The sequence below is a fragment of the Lepus europaeus genome, chromosome X (assembly GCF_033115175.1).
Source record: "Lepus europaeus isolate LE1 chromosome X, mLepTim1.pri, whole genome shotgun sequence".
NCBI lineage: Eukaryota > Metazoa > Chordata > Mammalia > Lagomorpha > Leporidae > Lepus > Lepus europaeus.
In genome coordinates, this window is record NC_084850.1 from 104,867,769 (window position 1) to 104,886,897 (window position 19,129).

At 43.8% G+C, this 19,129-nt stretch overlaps 1 protein-coding gene across 1 annotated transcript in view; it reads left to right on the forward strand.

Moving 5' to 3' along the window:
• The first annotated feature begins 468 nt into the window (after window positions 1–468).
• EFHC2 (EF-hand domain containing 2) overlaps window positions 469–19,129 on the forward strand; it is a 185,972-nt gene continuing 167,311 nt past the window's right edge. The window contains exon 1 of the mRNA XM_062183581.1: window positions 469–545. Within this exon, the coding sequence (XP_062039565.1) occupies window positions 504–545 (42 nt within the window). The 5' untranslated portion in view covers window positions 469–503. The remainder of the gene's footprint in view (window positions 546–19,129) is intronic.

Here is a 19,129-nt window from a genome sequence, read left to right on the forward strand (position 1 = left end):
GAGGGTCCTTGTGCTTTTAGCTTCATTTCCTTGCCAAACAAAAGCGGATGTAAAATGCAACAGGAAAACACCCTGTTACATCTCAGTGAGCATAGGGGCATCGTATTATTTTCTCCACCTCGCCGTGAGCTGGAACTCAACGTCATCATCAAATGAACAAACAAAGCAAGCAGACTTTGCGGCAAGAATTCGAGGAGCTGAAGTCCACAGTTGAGCTCCCTAAAGCGGCTGAAGCAAATTGTAGCGGGGTCGGGAGCCCCTGCGCGTGTGCTCCCCAACTGAGTGTGCGTAGAGGGCGGGGACGGGGGCGGGGGCGGAGGTGCGGACGCGAAGGTTCTGTGCCGGCCCCGCCCGGAGCCCCCGGCCCGCCGCAGCCCCTCCTCCCCCGTGACCCCGCCTCCCGTTTCCAGGTAACGTGGGGGCGGGGGTTAAACAACGCAGCGGCTGGAGGGCCGCGGTCCCCTCGCCGCTCGGCCCCTCTGAGCCTCAGACGCGGAGGAGCCATGGCCTTGCCGGTGTTACCAGGACACAACTTCAACCGCAATGTGAGTAGTCAGGGCGTCCGAGGTCAGAGGTCCAGGCCTAATTTGGGGTTCCAGGCGGCGGTGGCGCGAGGCCACCTCCCCGGACCTTCCCGCAGCTGGTTCCCGTCCTGTGGATTGCCTGGTGCTTGGACCAAACTTTACAGGCCCTCTCCCCTACCTCTCTGACCGCGTCTGGGTGCTGTTTGGTACATTAAATACATAGAGTTCCTATACGGTGGCAGGAGCCTCAAGAGTTAGCTGATGCTGTGATGATAATAACCGTTGAGCTCAACGTCCTATGTGTGCCAAGCACTGGGCTTCCATCCCCTTCCACACATTAGCCCGCTCCCAGCCGCCCTTTGAATTAGGCACTTTAAAAAAAGATTTATTTATTTGAAAGGGAGAGAGAGAGAGAGACAGAGCGCTTCCACTTGCTAGTTCACTCCCCAGATGGCCCCAATGGCCAGGGCTGGGCCAAGCTGAAGCCAGGAGCCCGGAAGTCCATCCCGTCTTCCACGTGGGTGCAGGGGCTCAAGCGCATCGCTCCAAAGTGGAGCCATATGAGACTCCGGGGCTTAACCCCCTGCATCACAACGCTTGCCCACAGGGTTTTTTATTCCCCTTTTACAGCTGAGGGAACTGAGGGCCAGAGCTACACAATTTCAGTGGGGAAGCTGGATTTCAGGCATGGTATGCACAACGCACAAGCCCTAATTGTTATCCTCGATTTCCTGTGTGAAACAGATAAACTATAGTTTCTGTGATTAAATCCTAGATATCTGGCACTCTCAAGGGAGGTAGCTAGCGCATAGGAAGGGTTCCATCACCCTGTAAAGTGTAGTCCCAGACTTTATAAAGTGAGATATCCACATTTGGAAGGACTCTTTTTTTTTCTTTATTTAGAACTAGGAAGGGTTATGTGCAGACACCGCAACACAAAACCCCCTGAGTCTTACAGGACTTGTGTCAGTAGCCAGCATGTTATTTAAACAAGAGCTGGAAAGTGATTCAGGCTTTCGTTAGTATGGGTTTACTGCCTTTTTGCTTGGGTTTTCCAGTTATGCCTGTAGGAGAAGGTAAGTTATACAATTAAATGAAGTCGCTCGTGGTATTTGGAAATGCCTCTGATGGTTTGGAAAGCAGGCCTCAAGCGGAGGTCTTTGTCTTTATGGATGCTAAGCAGGGTCTCTGTCCCAGAATCCCAGCTTCCTTTGCAGCTTCTGGCCCCTGGACTCTGACACCCTCAGCCTCCACTGCCCGTGGACACTGGCTTGTCAGGCTTAACTTTTACCGCTGGTTTGTGCATTTCTTGGCTGAAGGGCAGACACTTACCTTCCAGCATAGCATCGCCCTTTGATAAGATGAAGCCAGCCACACAAATAAGAAAGGCCCTTGAGAGTCAAGGGCATCAACAACAATTCTAGAAGGAACATACTGTGTGAAAGTAACCTTTGAAAACGTGAGCAGAGCACCCAGCTTTAGGCTCAGGACACTTCTGATGACCGATGGCTTTTTCAAAGACTTTTTAACAAATTGTAAAGTACAACATATGTACAGAAAAATGCACACTGGATGATCACAAAATGAACCTCAGAGATAGAATCTTTTTTTTTAAGATTTATTTTATTTATTTGAAAGAGAGAGAGAGAGATCTTCCATCTGCTGGTTCACTCCCCAAATAGAGAGATTGAGAGAGAGAGAGAGAGAGAGAGAGAGAGAGAGAGAGAGAGAGATCTTCCATCTGCTGGTTCACTCTCCAAATAACTGCAATGGCCAGAGCTGCGCCAATCTGAAGCCAGGAGCCAGGAGCTTCTTCCAGGTCTCCCACGAGGGTGCAGGGGCCCAAACACCTGGACCATCTTCCACTGCTTTCCCAGCCACAGCAGAGAGGTGGACCAGAAGTGGAGCAGCCAGGACACAAACTGGTGCCCATATGGGATGCTGATGCTACAGGCCGGGGCTTTAACCCACTGGGCCACAGTGATGGCCCTAGAGATAGAATCTTACCAGTACTCCAAAGGCATCCCCCTGGATGAGGGTTGCCAGATAAAGCAAATAGAAATACATATTCCAAATATTGCACAGGACAGTGTTTGTAACATTGAAGGATTATTTGTTGTTTTGTCTGAAATGTAAATTTAATGGAGCCTCTTGTATTTTATATAGCAAATTTCCTGGTGGTCCTTCCTGTTCATTATCCCTTCCTTATTCTCCCAATGTTACTGCTATCCTGGCTTTTGTCACTATAATGAGGTTTTGCTCCCCTGTGAGCTTTACTGTCAATGGAAATATCAGGTGCTTATTCTTTTGTGCCTGGCTTTTTTTTAGTTTAACATTGTATTGGTGAGATTTGTCCACGTGTTAGTCTGTAGAGGTAGTCTGTACATTCTCATTGCCTTGTGCTCAAAGTATTCCTTTGTATGAATATGACATTTTATTCTTGATACATATTTGGCTTGTCTGGGGTTGTTAAGAATTGTTTAGTTATGATTGTTCTTGTTCATGCCTTTTGCTCTAGTTGCTAGATCATATGGTATTCATTTGTTCAGCTTTAGTGGATGCTGTCAAAGTAATTATACTAATTTAATTTCTCACTGGCATTTTATTTGAAGCGTTTATTTAATTTTCTAAAACAATATTGTTAGTCTTTTAGATTTTAGATATTTTCATCAGTGGGTGTAGTGCAACTCTGTAGCTTTCTAAAAATGTTTTTATTTCTTTATTTTTACTTAAAAGGCAGAGAGAGGGAAAGACAGACAATGCCCACAATAGCAGGGACTGGGCCACGCCCAAGCCAGGAGCAGGCACTCACTCCCTTCTCCCATGAGAGTGTCAGGGGCCCAACCATTTGAGCCATCCCTGCCTGCCTCCCAGGGTGTGCAGTAGCAGGAAGCTGGAATCAGGAGCAGAGCTGAGACTTGATGTGGGATCCCACTCTGATGTGGGATGCAGGTGTACCAAGTGGCGTTTTAGCTGCTGCACTATACGCCCACCATAGTTTTTGAGTTTTCAACCTGCACTTCTCCGATTCCTGATGAAGTTGGGCATGTTTTATGTGTTCATTGGGTTTGGATATTCTCTTTTGTGTAGTGTTTGCTTCTGTCTTGTCTCATTTTCTACTAGGTTTCTTAGTGATTTCTACATGTATTTTGAATATCGTCTATTCTGTGGTTGGCCTTTTCACTCTCTTAACCGTGTTTAATGAATAGTTTTTCTTTTATGTTACTGCTTTTTCTTTCCTACTGCGGGTCTTCAAAAGTTTATGAAAAATGCATATAATGAAAAAGCTATGAATGGATTTCAAAAATCTTTTGTACCAAAATAAACTTACCTTTTAATTCCATTTTTTGAAACACTTTCCTGTTTTAGAAATAATTGCTTCCTCTAAGGTCAGAAAGATAACTTCCCATGTTATCTTCTAGAAACTTTGCTGTTTTTCTTTTCACATATAATTCCAAGTAGAGTACATTTGTGCATGTGCGTTTGTGTGTGTTTGAAAAGAGGGAGGGGTCAAGTTATGTTTTTCCCATGTGGATATTCAGTAGACAGAGGACCATTTTTGGAAAATGCTACTCTTTGTCCATTTTTCTGAAGAGCCACCTTTGTCATAAATGAAGCATCTATCTATGGATGCCTCTGTTTCTAGACTCATGAACATATTTGAAGCAGTATCTATTTATTATTTAGCATTTATTTTGTGCCTGAGGGTGAGAGAGAGAGAGAGAGAGAGAACACTAGAAGAAAGAGGGAACTAGAAGAAAGAGGGAACTAGAGAATGACAATATACTTACTAGATACCTTGGACTGTCATTTAACATATGGATATTTATATTAAGTGTTCAAGTATGTACCCAAATCGGGTGGCTACAGTTTAAAAATTGTTGCACTAGTCTTGGTGTTAAATGTGCTATGTGTTGCAAGATATTTATCTGTTGTTTTTACAGCTTGTACTTAGTTAAGATGTTCTCTGGCGTAGAATAAATGACGAGAAAGTCAATAAAGCCAAATCTGGCCTTTTAATCACCTCAACCCACCCTTGCTGAATTAAATTATCAAGTGAAAAAACATGGCCTCCTGCAGCTAGCGTAATTACTCAGCTATTTGGGTTTACAATTGTAACAGGAGCTAACTTTCACTGCTTTTTCATGGAAGTTAAAAAGGAGCTTGATTCCTCCCTTACTTAACTGCTATCAGTCAGGAACAATAGATTGGTTTCTGGGCACAGCCAGGTGATGTGTAACCTACATTTCTGGGTCTGAGATAAAAGAAGTATGTGCTTTCTAAAATATAAACCTTTGTAGCACTGATGACATTAACATTATTTTGATATGAATTAATTGAAAACCTTAGGGAAAGATCACAACTGAATTCCAGACACACAGTATCTTTTCCCAACAATTTATATGCTGGATTTGTATTGAGCTAAGAGAATCTTCAGCATACTGTCAAAATGCCAGGATATGAAAGTTAAAAGGAACATTTCTAGCCAAACCTAAAAATCCTTTCTTCAGCATTCCGGACAGAATTGTGTAGCTGATCCCGAATGCCTCTTATGAATAGCAAGGAGCTCACTCTCTTTCTGCTTTGTATGAGTTACCGTGCCACCATTTTAAGGGTCTATGTTGTAAATAGCCAGCCCACTTAATTTATGATGAAGCAAATGCTTCTTTAAGAAGAAAGACAAATTTGAATTCACAGCAGTCAAATAAAATAGGCAATTAATGAATCATTACCACAGTTTTTAAAAGGAAAAAGAAAAAGATAATGGAGTTCCTGGCTCCTGATTTTAGCTTGGCCCAGACCTGGCTGTTGCAGCAGTTTGGGGAGTGAAGCAGTGGATGAGGATCTCTGTCCCTCTTTCTCTCTCTTTCTCTCTCTGTGTCTCTCTGTCACTCTGCTTTCCAAATACATGAAGAAGAAAAAAAGATAGAAAAAGAATAGAATAAAACAAAAAGTGAGAGTAGGTTTTGTCTCATGAACTTTTGTTAGACCATTGCCTGTGTGTGTGTGCGCCCTGGGCTGTGCTGAAATACTGCTGTACTGTGGTTGCAGTCAGTGTTTGAAAATCACACATGTGGAGCCACCTCTGTGGCTTCCTTCCTCTCTTAAAATCAAATCAGCTTCTTCCAAGGTCAGATCTACTCTCCCACCCCTAAGGGAGCCTTCCCAGAGTCTAGTCAGCCTTTCTCCATCCTTTTTTTTTTTTTTTTTTTTTTTGCTTTGCTTGGAGAGGCAGAGACAGAGCTCCCATCTGCCAGTTTGCTCTCCAAATTTCCATGAGGACCTGGACTGGGTAGGGGCTGAAACCAGGAGCCAGGAACTCAATGCAGGTCTGCCATGTGGGAGGCAGGAACCCGTTCACTTGAGCCAGCGCTGCTGCTGCCAAGGTCTGTATTAGCAGGAAGCCGGAGTCAGGAGCTGAGTAAGTGTGGAACCCAGGAACTCTGATATGGAACACAGGAGTCTTAACCACTCATCCCCTCCAACTTTTTTTTTTTAATTTTGAGGTACAGTTAACATATGAAATAAACCATTAACCATTTAAACGTATACCATGAGGTGGCATTTAGTACATTCACATTGTTTTACAACTATAACCTCTAACTAGTTCCAAGAGATTTTCATCACCTCAGATCTTTTTACCTTGGTAGAATCAGAAATTGTTTTATTAAAGTTTCTTTATTTTTTAAAAAGATTTATTTAGTTATTTGAAAGTCAGAGTTACACAGAGAGAAGGAGAGGCAGAGAGAGAGAGAGACAGAGAAAGAGGTCTTCCATCCACTTGTTCACTCCCCACCTGGCAGCCAGAGCTGAGTTGATCTGAAGCCAGGAGCCAGGAGCTTCTTCCAGGTCTCCCACGTGGGTGCAGGGGCCCAAGGACTTGGGCCATCTTCCACTGCTTTCCCAGGCTATAGCAGAGAGCTGGATTGGAAGTGGAGCAGCTGGGACTCAAATCAACACCCATATGGGATGCTGACACTGTAGGCTTTACCTGCTATGCCACAGCACTAGCCCTTATTAAAGTTTCTTTAAAAAGATGTATTTATTTGAGAGGTTGAGTGACAGAGAGAAAGGCAAAGAGAGGAAGAAAGAGATCTTCCATCCACTGGTTCATTCCCCAACTGGCCTCAGCTGTGAGGTCTGGGCCAGGCTGAAGCAGGAGCCAGGAGCTCCATCAGGGTTTCTAATGTGGGTGGCAGGGGCCCAAATATTTGGCTGTGATCTACCACCTCCCACGCTCATTGGCAGGATTAGAAGTGCAGCAGCCAGAACTTGAATCGGCACTCAGATACAGGATGCTGGCATTACAAGCAGCAGCTTAACCACTCACTACACCACAGCACCTTTTTTTTTTTTAAAGTTTTGTTTGTTTATTTACTTGAAAGGCAGAGCAAGAGTGAGAGATCTTCTATTGGGACTCCTCCATCTGGGTCTCTCACATGGATGGCAAGGACCCAAGAACTTGAACCTGATGCCTCCCAGGGTCCACATTAGCAGAAAGCTGGCATCTGGAACAGAGTTGAAACTCAAACCCAGGCATCCCAAAGTAGTGTCTTAACTATAATGCCAAATGTCCACCCCTAATAGTCTGTTTTGAGTGAGGAAGGTTAGTTTTCTGAGATCTGTTGATTTTTGCCAAGTCATTCACTTACGCTCTCCCTTTACCATATAAAGTAAGAACTCTAAGGCGACTGGAAGTATCATAAAGGAAACCTCAGGTTGTGTTTCCTTTTCTTAGATTTAAAATTATTTATTTATTTGAAAGGCAGAGTGGGGGCCAGTGCTGTGGCATAGCAGGTAAAGCCGTCGCCTGCAGTGCCAGCATCCCATATGGATGCCGGTTCGAGTCCCGGCTACTCCACTTCTGATCCACCTCTGTTTTGTGGCCTGGGAAAGCAGGAGAAGATGGGCCAAGTCCTTGGGCCCCTGTGCCTGCGTGGGAAACGTGGAAGAAGCTCCTGGCTCCTGGTTTCGGACTGGCCCAGCTGTGGCCATTCCGGTCACTTGAGGAGTGAACCAGCGGATCAAAGATCTTCCTCTTTCTCTGCCTCTGCCTCTTTAACTCCTCCTTTCAAGTAAATAAATCTTAAGAAAAAAAAAAAAGGTAGAGTGATCGGGGGTGGGAGGGGGGAGAGAGAGGCAGGCTGACAGAGAGAGAGATGGCCATAATGGTTGAGGCTGGGATGAAGCCAGGAGCAGGAACTCCACCCTGGTCTCCTACATGGGTGGCAGGGACCCAAGCACCTAGGCCATCTTCTGCAGCCTTCTCAGGCGCATTAGCAGGGAGCTGGATTGGAAGCAGGGTAGCCAGGACTTGAACCAGCACCCTGACATGGGATGCTGTGTCCCAATGCCTGCCCTTGCGTTATTTTTTTGAAAATTAAAAGTGAAGAATAAAGTTTACCCCTCTCCAAAGTAAAACCCATCCTTGCATTTTGTCACATACATGCTCAATTCTGGGTCAAACTTGAGATAAGCAACACATGGATTTCATTCTCAGCTGAGTATCTGTTAAATAAGAAAGCTTTGCTTATACATACACAAAGTTGCAAACTGCAAGCAGTGGTCATTGCTTTCCTGTGAAAGGTAGGATAATTGACTTTCACGTATGTTTGGAAGTGGCCTTGTGGTAGATGTGTATTTAATTTATTAAGAAATTGCCCGACTGTCTTTCAAAGGGGCTGTGCCATTTTACATTTCTACCAGTAATGGATGAGAATTCTCATTATTCCCGAATCCTTGTGAGCAGTTGGTATTGTCAGTGTTTTTGGTTTTAGGCATTTTAATAGGTGTGTAATAGTATCTGATCTCGATTTTGATTATTTCCCTAATGGCTGTGGTGTTAAACACCTTTTCATATGCTTATCTGCCATCACATATCCCCTTTGGTGCACTGTCAGGTCCTGTCTTTCATTGGGTGTTTATTGCTGAGTTTTGAGATATGTTTTCAAATATTCTGGATGAAAGTCCATTGTCGGATTTGTGGGCTGACGATATTTTCTCCCAGTCTATGACCTGACTTCTCTTAAAATAAGGCTAGAAAATATGTGTATATTTTTAAAGGTAAAACACAACACAAGTTCACACTGATATTTCCTATACAAATTAAGGATTATAGGGATTTCATTTAACTTCTTTGATTTTATATTTATCTGTTACTTATATTGAACATTTTGACTCATGAGGACATTCGCATAATTTCTTACTTGCTTTATCCTACCATAAATAAAAATGTGCTGCATTTCCATGTAATAGTTTTTGAATAATAATTATGATTTTAGTAACAATTTTCCTTTTGAAAATAGTTTAAGATTTCTTTGTTGTTATTTCTCTTTTATGGGTATATTCCATTAGGAATGTACTGTCAAATTGCTGGGTTTTAATTTCATTTCAGTGATGGCTGGTGGTATAGTTAAGTTACCAGCTCAATGTGCTGTTAAGTTCATTTGCTTCATTGCACTTTTTATTCTCAACTTAAATTTTTTTGTTTTATTATAATGTAAAACATTATTGTGGCTTCAAAGTCACATGTAGAAACTAAGGTACTTTCAGAGGGCTCTACTATCTCTGTCCTTTTAATCTTTTTAAAAAAGATTTATTTATTTATTTGAAAAGCAGAGTGATAGGGAGAGACTCAGAGCTGGCTCACTCCCCAGCTGGTTGCAATGGCCAAGGCTAGGCCAGGGTGAAGACAGGAGTCAGGAACTCCTTCTGGATCTCCCACATGGGCAGCAGGGACCCAAGCACTTGGGCCATCTGCTGCTGCTAACCCAGACACATTATCAGGGAGTTGGATTGAAAGTGCAGTAGCCAAGACTCAAATAGATGCTCATATGGGATGCTGGAGTCTCAGGCTGTGCCATTGCACCACAACACTGGCCCCTTTCCTTTTAATCTTGTTCCCTCCTTCCTGCCATAAGTGACTTAAAAAAAAATTTAGTTTTGGGTTATCCTTCCTTCCTTCCTTCTTCCCTCTTGTCCTCTTCCTTCTTTTGATTTGTAAACCATCACGTTTTTTTTTGACAGGCAGAGTTAGACAGTGAGAGAGAGAGACAGGGAAAAAGGTCTTCCTTCCATTGGTTCACCCCCAAAATGGCCGCAACGGCCAGTGTGCTGTGCCGATTCGAAGCTAGGAGCCAGGTGCTTCCTCCTGGTCTCCCATGCAGGTGCAGGACCTAAGCACTTGGGCCATCCTCCATTGCCTTCCTGGGCCACAGCAGAGAGCTGGACTGGAAGAGGAGCAACCGGGACAGAATCCGGCACCCCGACCAGGACTAGAACCTGGGGTGCCGGCCCTGCAGGCGGAGGATTAGCCTAGTGAGTTGCGGCGCCGGCCAACCATCATTTTTTTTTAAAAAAGATTTACTTTATTCATTTCAAAGGTAGAGTTATAGAGAGAGAAGGGGAGACAGAGACCTACACAGAGAGAGCTCTTCCATCTGCTGGATCACTCCCCAAATACCTGCAGTGGCTAGAGCTGTGTCAGGCTAAAGCCAGGAGCTGGAACTCCAACTGGATCTCCCACGTGGGTGGCAAGGGCCCATGTTCTGCTGCTTTCTTGGGCACCTTAAGCAGGGAACTGGATCAGAAGTAGAACAGCTGGAACTGGAGCTGGCCCTCATAAGGGATGTTGGCATTACAGGCAGTGGCTTAACCCACTGTGCCATGATGCCGTCCCCATAAAACAGCATATTCTTAACTATATTCACTTGGTTTTCCTTCACTAAATAAATTTTTGCATACTCTACAGATTCTCTTGCTCCCTTTCTTCATTTTAATGGTGTATCTTAGAGATCACTTCCTAGTAGTATATAGAGGTATTCCTATATATACATTGTGTAGACTTAGAATAGTTTATTCAAACCATCTCCTTTTGATGTATAGTTGCATTATTTCTAGAGTTTTGCTATTATAATAACGCTACAATAGATAGCCAAAGTTAAGTTCCAGAAGATACCATCAAAAAAGTGAAAAGGGGTTTGGAGTTTAGCCTAACAGTTAAGTCGCCTGTGTCTCACATCAGAGTGCATGGCTTGTTACTCTGGCTTCTGCTTCTGCCTTCCTACTAATGCAGAGCCTGGGAGGCAGTGGTTGTGGCTTTAAGTGGTTGGGTTCCTGCCACCCACGTGAGAGACCTGGTTTGAGTTTTGCTAGCCTGGACCAGCCCTACTCTTGAGGGCATTTTAGGAGTGTGCACATGGGAGCACTCTCTCGCTCTCTCTTTCTCTCTCCCTATCCCTCTGCCTTTCAAAAAAATAAAAAATAAAAAAATAAAAAAAATTAAGGGACCAGCACTGTGGTAGAATGCGTTAAATTGCTGCTTATAATGGCAGTATCCCATATCAGAGCACTGGCTTAAGCCCTGGCTGCTCCGCTTGTGATCCAATTCCCTGCTAATGCACGTGGGAGGGAAACAGAAGATGGCGCAAGGTCTTGGGTCTCTGCTACCCACGTGGGAGACCCCGTGAAGTTCCTGGCTCCTGAGCTGAGCCTGGCCCACACCTGGCTATTGTCAGCATTGGGGCAGGGGAGGAGGGAGTGAACCAATGAATGGAAGATTTCTCTCTGTCTGTCTGTCTGTCTCTCTCTTTTCTTTCTGTCTCTTTCTCTGTGTGTATGTATGTGTGTTTCCCTCTGTTACTCTGCCTTTCAAATAAATTTTAAAAGTGAAAAGGCATCCCACAGTGTGATAGAAAATATTTGCAAAGTGCCTATCTCATAAAGGACTTAAATCCAGCATATATAAAGAACTCTGAAAACTCAACAATAAAGACAAATAATCCAGTTAAAAATGGGCAAAGGATCTGAATAGACATTTCCCCAATGAAAATATATAGTCAATAAACACATTAAAAGAGGCCCAACATCATTAATCATTAGAGAAATGCAGATTAAACCCACCATGAGATATCACTTTACATCCCCTGGGATGGCCACAGCAAAAAAAGACAGATAATGGTAAGTATTATCAAGGTTGTAGAGGAATTAGAACCCTTTTGCACTACTGGTAGGAATGTAAATCAGTTCTACTACTATGGAAAACAGTCTGACAGTGTCTCACATGATTAAGCATAGAGTTTCCGTATGACACAGCACTCCTTGGTGCATACTCAAGGGAAAAGAAAGCATGTTCACACACAAAAAATGTGTATATGAATGTCTGTGAATGTTCATAATGGCCAAAGAAACAGAAGCAAGCCAAATATCTTTCAGCTGCTGGAGAAACCACATGTGGTATGCTTATATGATCGAATATTATTCAGCCATAAAAAGAATTAGAATACTGATACATGGATAGAATAGAATGCATGCAACATGGATGAAGCTCAAAAACATTATGTCAAAACCAATATGCAAAAGACCACATGTTATATGATCCCATTTATGGGAAATATGTACACTAGGCAAATCTATAGTGATAGAAAGCAGATTAATGGCCGGCCTAGAGCTATGTAGGGGAAGGGAAGTGAGGACTGACTGCTAGGAAGTATGGGATTCTTTTTTTTTAGGTATGTATGTATGTATGTATTTAAAAGGCAGCACAACAGAGAGGGAGAGACAGACACATACACTACACGAGGGTGGGGTGGGGAGGAGATTAAGAGATTGATTGATCAGTCTTTCATCTGTGGCATCTACTGCCTTCCCAGGCACATCAGCAGGAAGCTGGATCTTAAGTAGACCAGCCAGGACTTGAACCAGAACTCTAATATGAGATGCTGGTGTTATAAATGGTGGTTTAACAGTGGAAAGAATGGGCCATCAAAGAAGGAAGTACCTTTCTCTGAAGGGAGGAGAGAACTTCCACTTTGATTATGGCCTTGTCTTATTAAGGTCGGAGTTTGTGAACTCAAGAGGCTTCCATAGCCTTGGCAGCTCATGATAGGAGCCTCGGGTGATTACTGATGTCATAAATAAGAGTGTCAATTGTTAAATCAACAACAGGATTCACTGTGCACTTACTCCTCATGTAGGATCTCTGTACTTAATGTGTTGTACTATAAGAATTAACAGTAAAACTACTATTCAAACAGTACTTTATACTTGGTGTGTCTCTGTGGGTGCAAACTATTGAAATCTTTACTTAGTATATACTAAGTTGATCTTCTGTATATAAAGCTAATTAAAAATGAATCTTAATGAAGAATGGGATGGGAGAGGGGATGGTTTGCGGGTGGGAGGGTGGTTATGGGGGGAAAAACTGCTGTAATCTAAAAGTTGTACTTTTGAAATTTATATTTATTAAATAAAAGTATTCTAAAAAAATGGCAGTTTAACACACTGCAACACAATGCCAGCCCCTGGATTGTGAATTTTAAATGGGTGAATTTTACAATATATGTTATATCTCAATACTTTACAATATATGTTATGTCCCAATAAATATATTAAATAAATAAATAAATAGCTGGTCAAAGAAAGGAGTCACATCAGGGAATTCTGGGCAGAGAAAACAATATGTATCCATTGTACCAATTGACAGAATAATTTTAATTTAAAGAATTCTGTCAGGGTGTACATTTCATGTAGCAGTTAAGATGCCAGTTAGGCTGCCCATGTCCATATCAGTGTGCCAGGGTCCCAAGTCCTGGCTTTGGTCCTTCACCTGGCACAGAGTCATTTTCTGTCTTTGGTGAAGGAACCAGCAGATCAGAACTCTTGTCTCTCTGTCTCTTGAAAAAATGAAAGAAATTCTGTCCCTCTGTTCCCAGTATCTATTGGAATAGTGTCGAAAATATGTATTTTCAGATTAGACCACTTTCTGAAACTGCTAATCATACCTGGGAAATGACATAATATTCCATTGCCATTCCTAAATGTCAATTTGGGGTTCAGAAATTAGAGTCCCTTTGCCTATTTAGGAATCAAGCACCTAACTTTGAGTGCTGTGTATTCTGTATTCCACTTTCTAGTTCTGTCACCTAGGAGATAATTGATTCGAAGTAACAGAGCAGCTGACTAACAGCAGTTTAAGCAACATTAATGGCTTTAGGTCACCAGAGGCTTCAAGATACAGAGATTTCAGGTTTAGACAGTGGCTGGTGAATGTTGTAAAGGACTGGGGACTCTTCTTACCTTTCATTCCGCCACCTTCAGGATATTGGCTTTTCTTTTTTTTTTTTTTCTTTTTTTTATTTTTTTATTTTTATTTTTTGACAGGCAGAGTGGACAGTGAGAGAGAGACAGAGAGAAAGGTCTTCCCTTGCCGCTGGTTCACCCTCCAATGGCCGCCGCGGTAGGCGCGCTGCGGCCGGCGCACCGTGCCGATCCGATGGCAGGAGCCAGGTGCTTCTCCTGGTCTCCCATGGGGTGCAGGACCCAAGGACTTGGGCCATCCTCCACTGCACTCCCTGGCCACAGCAGAGAGCTGGCCTGGAAGAGGGGCAACCGGGACAGGATCGGTGCCCCGACCGGGACTAGAACCCGGTGTGCCGGCACCGCAAGGCGGAGGATTAGCCTAGTGAGCCGCGGTGCCGGCAGATATTGGCTTTTCTTTATGAGGCTTCTGACCTCATGACGACAAAATGGTTGCATCTGTTTCAGTCATCGTCACTACTCAAGCATATTCAAAATAAGTAGGAGGGAGATGAAGAGGAAATGGCACTTGTATCAGGAACCAACCTCCTGTTTCCCAGGAACCCTCCAGTAGGTGCCCTCCTTCTCACTTATTTGTTAGAATTGAGTCACATGGCTATCTTTTGCTGCAAGGGTGCTGGATCTTGATTTTGCTCTATTTTTGGAAATGGGAAAAGGAAACGAGAGTTACTAATGACTATTGAGAATTAACAGGGGCTGGCGCTATGGCATAGCAGGTTAAAGCCCTGTCCTGAAGTGTTGGCATCCCATATGGGCGCCTGTTCTAGTCCTGGCTGCTCCACTTCTGATCCAGCTCTCTGCTATGGCCTGGGAAAGCAGTAGAAGGTGGCCCAAGTCCTTGGGCCCCTGCACCTGTGTGGGAGACCTGGAAGAAACTCCTGGATCCTGGCTTCGAATTGGTGCAGCTCCAGCTGTTGTGGCCATCTGGGGAGTGAACCAGCGGATGGAAGACCTCTCTGTCTCTGTCTCTACCTCCCTCTGTAACTCTGTCTTTCAAATAAATAAAATAAATCTTTTTTTTTTTTAAAAAAAAGGAATCAAGAAACTTTGTCTGCCACCCTAGTCACAGAATCAATACCATGCTTTCCTCAACCTTAGCATTCCTTTCTTTAAAATTTTTTGTTGGGGCTGGCATTGTGGCACTGTGGGTTAAACTGCCACCTGCAATGATGACATCCTATATGAGTGCCTGTTCAAGTCCTGGCTGCTCCACTTCTAATCTAGCTCCCTGCTCATGTGCCTGGAAAAGCAACAGAATATGGCTCAAGTGCTTGGGCCCCTGCACCCACATGGGAGACCGCGATGGAGTTCCAGGCTGCTGGCTTAGCCCTGACTCAGCCCCGGCCATTGTGGCCATCTGGAGAGTGAAAAGGCCGATGGAAGATCGATTTCTCTCTGTCGCTCTCTCTCTCTCTCTCTCTTCCTGTCCCCCTCCCTCCCTCCCTCTCTGTAAGTCTTCCTTTCAGATAAATTAAATCTTTTTGTTATACAAGTAACGAGTGTATCATCATCAGGATTCTGACAACAGGGCTGACATTGTGATGCAGAGGGTTAAGTGGCCACTTGTGACTCTGGCATCCCGTATTGGTGAGTCCTGGCTGTTCTGCTCCCAGTCCAGCTCCCTGTTAATGTGCCTGGGAAGCCAGCAGAAGGTGGTTTAAGAACTTGGATCTCTGTCACCCACAAAAGAGACCTGGAGGGAGTTCAGGCTCCTGGCTTCAGCCTGGCACCATCCTGGCCATTGCAGCTATTTGGAGAATAAATTAGCAGATGGAAGACCTCTCTCTCTCTCTCTCTCTCTCTCTCCCCTTCTCTCCCCATCTCCCTTTCCCTCTTCTGCACTCTACATTTCAATTAAAATAAATGCTTTAAAAATAGATTCCTAGATTTCAACAATATTGTTCTTTCTAAACAAACTTTTTAAACTTTAAAAATTTATTTTAGAGGCATAGACATAGATTATATGTGTGTGTGCGTGTGCGTGTGTGTATTATAGAGGGGGAGAGAGAGAGAGAGAGAGAGAGAGAGAAAGAAAGAAAGGAAGAAAGAAAGAAAGAAAGAAAGAAAGAAAGAAAGAAAGAAAGAAAGAAAGAAAGAGAGAGAGAAACACTCCCCATCCACTGGCTCACTCCCCCAAAAGCCTGCAATGACTATAGGGTATGCCGAAACCAGGAGCTAATAACTCAATGCAGGTCTCCCACATGGGCGGCAGGAACCCAAATACTTGAGCTATCACTGCTGCTTCCCAGGGTCAGCATTAGCAGGAAATTGTAATTAGGATCTGGAGCTGGGAATCAAACCCAGGTAACTCCAACATGGGATGCAGGTCCCCTAAACAGCATCTTAACATTTAGCCCAAATGCCTGCCCCAGATCGTCTTTGCCATCATGGAAAACAAGCCTTTTACTCTAGTTAAACCAGCATGCTTACTTCCTGTCCTTTGAATATATTTTGAACTTTTCCATTCAGTTCTTTTATTTGTCCCTTCCTTGACAGCATTCTCATGCCTCTTTCTCTTCCCATTTAGATTCTAGCCTTTCCTCAAAATTTGGCTGTAATTCCCCTTCCTCATTAAAACTTTCCTTGGTCATCTTGTTACCGAAAGCTTGGTGCTTGTCAGTGGTGCTCAATCAAAATAGTATGGACAAGGTTTGAAGATAAAGGAAGGAGAAGACTCACACCTCCAGAACTACCATCCTGCTGAATGAGGCTGTTTTGGGCTTCTTAAGGAGACTACAAGGAAGGGGAGTGAGGAATAAGGGGAACAAAGGATAGGGACAATTGCATGTTGGCCTGTGACCAGCTGATAAAGGGCTGGTTGGAGTCACAGTGGTTATTTGGTCTGGTTACATGGTCAGCTCATGTGCAAGTTCCTGGTTGGTTAGCAATGCTGTATTCTTCAGGGGATTTTTGTGAAGGCCAAGTGGGCTTTAGTACTTTTCTGCTCTGGGCCTGTAATTCCCCTGCCCAGGCATCGAAGTCCCATAAACAAAAACCCTTGAGACTATCCAGGTAATCAGGATGGTATCTAATGGAGAAGCAAATGACCTCATAAGTCTGGTGATAGAACCTTTAGGGTCAGCTGTACCACCCCCTCAATTCAGTGAGTTAGTTTTAGTGTCATCAAAAGATAGGGCAAGGACACTTGAAGCTAAGGGAGGGATGCTAGGAGACGGAACTGATGACATCTATTTGTTTTATTTTTTAATTTCTTTTAAAATATTTATTTATTTGAAAGGGGTGGGGAGAGAGAGAAGCAGAAATATCTTTCATCCACTAGTTCATTCCCCAAATGGCCATAATGGCCAGAACTAGGCCAGACTGAAGCCAGGAGCTTCTTCCAGGTCTCCCACATGGGTGCAGAGGCCCAAGCACTTGGACCATCCTCCACTGCTTTCCCAGGTGCATTAGCAGAGAGCTGGGCCAGAAGTAGAGCAGCCAGGACTCGAACTGGCACCCATATGGGATGCTGGCATTGCAGGTGGCAGCTTTACCCGCTACACCACAAAACAGGCCCCAGATGGTATCTAGCATCTGCATTCAAGGCCCTTTGTGGGGCCTTGGTTTCAATCTCAGCAAGAACTATCTGTCTTAGTCCTTTTCCATTGCTGTAGCTGAATACGTGAGAGTGGGTAATTTGTAAAGAACAGAGGTTTACTTTCACAGTCCCGTGAAAGGCTGTGGCATTGGCATCTGGTAAAGACCTTCTTGCTACATCATGTCATGGTGGAGGGCATCACATGGCTGGACAGGGCGAGTGTGCTAGCTCAGGCTGCTCTTCTTCCTAAGCCATCAATGCCAGCATGGCGGCCCTGCCCTCATTACCTTCCCTAATCCTAATTACCTCTCCAAAGCTGTACCTCCAAATACGATTAAGCCTATGACTTTGGGGATTAAGTTTCTAACACATAAACTTTAGGAGGGCACATTGAAATGATAGGACCATCTCCCTGCCTAACCCTGAATGCTCATATTGTCCACCCCGTTCACTTGCTACCTTATTTCCCTGGTTGTGTTTTTGCATTCTTTATGTGTGAGAATGACAGTCCTCAGCCGACTGCAAAACTGGTAGCTCTTTGGGTTGCCCCCCCATGTTCTCAGTGGCTTCCTTATACGAGGCAAGCCATTCCTAGGTTACTGTCCATTACCCTTCTCCAATTGCAACAAGCAACAATGGTTAAAAGCTAGCCAGGGAGATTCATCTCTGGAATCAGCTCCTTGCTTATGTCTTCCACTGCTGCTGTGGAACAAAATAATTCTTATTTTAGCAACAGTGAATATAAAGAAGAAAGTCATTTGCTTTTGAGGCTTAAGTAAGCTATAAGGCTCTCAGGATGTGTAGCTTATACAAAGCAGCGTGAAGATGTCCCTGTGCAGTTGTGACTCAAAGCCTTCCTGTGGCGTATTGTGCTGTGCTCAGGGGCATGTCTGTCTTCCTTGGATGCAGTTTGGCTTTTTCTGGAAGCAGCAGGTTTTTCTATGTACATTCCTCAGGCAGGATAATAGAATTCCAGACATGCTAATAGCACAAAATTAAAGGGGCTTCTTGGGCCACTTCCTGGGATGTTTATTCTGTTCCTATAGGTGCAGGGCTCACTTCTTGGAGAAAGGGGATTTCCCCAAAGCAAAGGTGATTTTTTGTATCCAGGCCCCAGGATACACAAGTTCAGCCTGGCAGTACCAATTGCTACAGTGGCCAACTTGACCAGTTGAGGGCTAAACAAATCCGTTGCTTTCCTAATAATGTGTTTGGCAAGCTTAAGAACTCTATGCTTAGTCTCAGATCCTGAAGATTGTCTCCTGTGGCTTTTTCATAAAAACTTTACAGTTTTATACTTTATTTTTAAATCTTTGATCCATTTTGTGTTAACTTTTGTGTAAGGTGTGAGTTTAAGCCATGATTACTTTTTCAGATCTGTGGATGCTCAACTGCTCCAGCACCAGCCAGAGGAAGGGCTGTACTTCTATTGAATTGCTTTTGTATCTCTGTAAAAGATCCCTTGAATATATTTATGTGTGTCTCCTTTGGGTTCACTATTCTGTTCCATGGATCTATGTCACTGCTCTTTTATTTCTGTAGCTTTATAGTAAATCTTAATGTCAGGGTCAGTGATTTCTTCCACCAGATTTTTCGTTGCCAGGATTCTTCTTTGTCTTTGTTCCAATGAATAAAGAAAATTACCCTTTAGATCATTTAGTTAGCTCACTCTGTTAAAAAAAATCCACTGAAGCACAGCTTTTAAGGACTGCATGCATTAGTTACGTTTTCTACTACAAATAATGGAATACCTGACCAACTGAAGCTTAGGTAGGGATTTATTTTTTTTCCCACCAAGCAGGAAGCCTAGGGGTTGGTGGCTGCTGGCCTCTGTTTAGAAGCTCAACTCTTTCTAGCAAGCAACTCTGCAATCCTCCCTACCTTCCTGCCCATGATCCTATTGTGGCTGCTGCAGCTCCAGGCATCAGGTATACATCTTCAGACCAGAAGAGCTAAAGTAGGGGCAGCA